This window comes from Oncorhynchus gorbuscha, unplaced genomic scaffold (genome assembly GCF_021184085.1).
Source record: "Oncorhynchus gorbuscha isolate QuinsamMale2020 ecotype Even-year unplaced genomic scaffold, OgorEven_v1.0 Un_scaffold_11526, whole genome shotgun sequence".
In the NCBI taxonomy this organism is placed as follows: domain Eukaryota; kingdom Metazoa; phylum Chordata; class Actinopteri; order Salmoniformes; family Salmonidae; genus Oncorhynchus; species Oncorhynchus gorbuscha.
In genome coordinates this window covers 3,701-7,961 of record NW_025754071.1, presented here as the reverse complement: position 1 = coordinate 7,961, position 4,261 = coordinate 3,701, and the positions used below count along the sequence as shown (strand labels likewise).

The window sequence follows — 4,261 nt, the reverse complement described above, 5'->3', positions numbered from 1 at the left end:
ACGCACATGCACACACACACACATACACATTCACAAACACAAACACACACACACACACGCATACACATGCACACACAAACACACATGCACCCACACAAACACGCATACACATGCACACATGCACCCACACAAACACCCACACAAACACACACACACACTCACATACATGTTCACATATGCATGCAGCCATACCCTTCTACACCCCCATATTGATAGGGACACACCCCCCATATTGATTGGAACACACCACCCCCCATATTGATAGGAACACACAACCCCCCATTGATAGGAACACACCCCCCCATATTGATAGGAACACACCACCCCCCATATTGATAGGAACACACCACCCCCCATATTGATAGGAACACACCACCCCCATATTGATAGGAACACACCACCCCCTCTATATTGATAGGAACACACCACCCCCCATATTGATAGGAACACACCCCCCCCATATTGATAGGAACACACCCCCCATGTTGATAGGAACACACCACCACCCCATATTGATAGGAACACACCACCCCCCATGTTGATTAGGAACACACCACCACCCCATATTGATAGGAACACACCACCCCCATATTGATAGGAACACACCACCCCCCATATTGGGATAGGAACACACCACCCCCATATTGATAGGAACACACCACCACCCGATATTGATAGGGAACACACCACCCCCATATTGATAGGAACACACCATATTGATAGGAACACACCACCCCCATATTGATAGGACACACACTACCCCGATATTGATAGGAACACACCACCCCCCCATATTGATAGGAACACACCCCCCCCATATTGATAGGGACACACCACCCCCCCATATTGATAGGAACACACCACCACCCCATATTGATAGGAACACACCCCCTATATTGATATAAATACCATATTGATAGGAACACCCCCCATATTGGTAGATAGAACACACACCCCCCCCATATTGATAGGAACACACTACCCCCATATTGATAGGAACACACTACCCCCATATTGATAGGAACACACCCCCCATCCCCCAATATTGATAGGAACACACACACCCATATTGATAGGAACACACACACACCCATATTGATAGGAACACACCACCACCCAATATTGATAGGAACACACCACCACCCCATCCCCCAATATTGATAGGAACACACCACCCCCCATATTGATAGGAACACACCACCACCCAATATTGATAGGAACACACCACCACCCCATCCCCATATGATAGGGAACACACCACCCCCCCATATTGATAGAACACACCACCACCCAATATTGATAGGAACACACCACCCCCATATTGATAGGAACACACACACCCCCCATATTGATGGAACACACCACCACCACAGACTCTGTTGCAGAGGTAGACATCTTCTGGTAATGTAGATCAGAACATGTCTTCAGCTGTAGTATTACAGACCAACACAAATCACAATCCCCTGCATCTTTCCACGCACACACAAGCGCACACGTGAACACACACAGTAGTAGTGTATGTTTTGGCTCTACATAGGCTTCTGCTGAGGAGGAAGGCTCAAATAATGTCTGGAACAGAGCAAATGGAATGGCATCAAACACATAGAAACCATGTGACACATAGAAACCATGTGACACATAGAAACCATGTGACACATAGAACCATGACACACAGAAACCATGTGACACATAAAACCATGTGACATATATAGAACTATGTGACACATAGAAACCATGTGACACATAGAAACCATGTGACACAGAAACCATGTGACACATAGAAACCTTGTGACACATAGAAACCATGTGACACATAGAAACCATGTGACACACAGAAACCATGTGACACACAGAAACCATGTGACACATAGAAACCATGTGACACATAGAAACCATGTGACACATAGAAACCATGTGACACATAGAAACCATGTGACACATAGAAACCATGTGACACACAGAAACCATGTGACACATAGAGGCCATGTGTTTGATACCATTCCATCGATTCCGCTCCAGGCTTTACCACAAGCCCGTCCTCCCCAATTAAGGTGCCACCAACCTCCTGTGACAGGGCTATGGAAATACTCAACCCACTTTTTGACCATGTGACATCACAGAAACCATAAAAGAAAAACAGGTTTAACTCTCAGTGTTGCATTAGTATCTCCTGTTACCTGTCTATCTATCATGTTGTGTCTACCTATGAAGCAGGGTAAATGAGCAGTCAGGAACACTTTAAACCTTATGTTGATGTGCTGTCACTCAAAACACATAATGGAAAACAGCTCTCTCTGTCTGTCTGTCTGTCTGTCTGTCTGTCTGTCTGTCTGTCTGTCTGTCTGTCTGTCTGTCTGTCTGTCTGTCTGTCTGTCTGTCTGTCTGTCTGTCTGTCTGTCTGTCTGTCTGTCTGGAAAAGCCTGTCTGTCTGTCTGTGTGTGTGTCTGTGTGTCTGTGTGTGTGTGTGTGTGTGTGTGTGTGTGTGTGTGTGTGTGTGTGTGTGTGTGTGTGTCTGTCTGTGTGTCTGTCTGTCTGTGTGTGTCTGTCTGTCTGTCTGTCTGTCTGTCTGCTCTGCGTGTGTGTGTGTGTGTGTGTGTGTGTGTGTGTCTGTCTGTCTGTGTGCGTGTGTGTGTGTGCGTGTGTCTGTGCGTGTGTGTGTGTGGAGATGATCAATCAGGATGATAGAGTCAAAGATCTCTTCTAGCGGTCACTCAGAGCGGTAGTATGTCTGAATCATTTTAAAACGGGCCAAAAACAGTCCACAGACGATGAATGATGGATGTCCCTCTCTTGATAAAAGATGCCTGTCGTGAGAAGCAGACAGAGTTTACCTGACCCTTTGTAAAGGTTATTCTCAACTGACATCCGTTGTTCCATACCTGGCTAACCTTCATCAGTCAGACTGGGCACATAAAAGACTGGCATCGCTTTGGAACTGTGTCGAATGGAGACCTACCATTGGTTCCAGAATGGAGACCTACCATTGGTTCCAGTCACAGTCCTATACTGTTAAACAACTTCCATCCTTTTCATCATCCATGGTATACGAGCTGACTGAATAGAGTTCCACCACCGTAAGGTTATTCACATAACGTTACTGTTATAGTAACATGTACCTGTGCTTTCTAAGAACAATTCATGGCCTTCATGGCCTTTAGATTCATGGCCTTTAGATTCATGTCCTTTAGATTCATGTCCTTTAGATTCATGGCCTTTAGATTCATGTCCTTTAGATTCATGTCCTTTAGATTCATGTCCTTTAGATTCATGGCCTTTAGATTCATGGCCTTTAGATTCATGGCCTTTAGATTCATGTCCTTTAGATTCATGGCCTTTAGATTCATGTCCTTTAGATTCATGTCCTTTAGATTCATGTCCTTTAGATTCATGTCCTTTAGATTCATGGCCTTTAGATTCATGGCCTTTAGATTCATGGCCTTTAGATTCATGTCCTTTAGATTCATGTCCTTTAGATTCATGGCCTTTAGATTCATGGCCTTTAGATTCATGGCCTTTAGATTCATGGCCTTTAGATTCATGTCCTTTAGATTCATGGACTTTAGATTCATGGCCTTTAGATTCATGGCCTTTAGATTCATGGCCTTTAGATTCATGGCCTTTAGATTCATGGCCTTTAGATTCATGGCCTTTAGATTCATGGCCTTTAGATTCATGGCCTTTAGATTCATGTCCTTTAGATTCATGGCCTTTAGATTCATGTCCTTTAGATTCATGTCCTTTAGATTCATGTCCTTTAGATTCATGGCCTTTAGATTCATGGCCTTTAGATTCATGGCCTTTAGATTCATGGCCTTTAGATTCATGGCCTTTAGATTCATGTCCTTTAGATTCATGGACTTTAGATTCATGGCCTTTAGATTCATGGCCTTTAGATTCATGTCCTTTAGATTCATGTCCTTTAGATTCATGTCCTTTAGATTCATGTCCTTTAGATTCATGGCCTTTAGATTCATGTCCTTTAGATTCATGGCCTTTAGATTCATGTCCTTTAGATTCATGGACTTTAGATTGATGTAGGCTTTGTGTCATCAGTGCTTTGGCTAGACGTGAGTTTATGGGGAAGAATTAGTTTGAAAAGATGACAGCCTTGAATGGCTCTGTTCACGTCTGTTCATCTCATGGAACCAACACTTCACATGATGCGTTTATAATTTTGTTCAGTATGTAAATTTCAACATGTAACGTGTTGTTCCCATGTAACATGTAACGTGTTGGTCCCATGTAACATGTAACGTGTTGT

At 43.7% G+C, this 4,261-nt stretch overlaps 1 protein-coding gene across 1 annotated transcript; it reads right to left on the bottom strand.

Annotated features, from left to right (window-relative positions):
* Positions 1–3,125: 3,125 nt before the first annotated feature.
* Positions 3,126–4,019, bottom strand: LOC124030438 (uncharacterized protein in mobD 3'region-like). Its single transcript, XM_046341779.1, has one exon. The coding sequence runs from the start codon at positions 4,017–4,019 to the stop codon at positions 3,126–3,128; it is 894 nt and encodes a 297-aa protein (XP_046197735.1).
* Between the last annotated feature and the right edge of the window lie 242 nt (positions 4,020–4,261).

Coding starts and splice junctions, on each gene's coding strand:
- LOC124030438 (XM_046341779.1), bottom strand. CDS start 4,019: ATGAATCTAAAGGACATGAATCTAAAGGCCATGAATCTAAAGGACATG.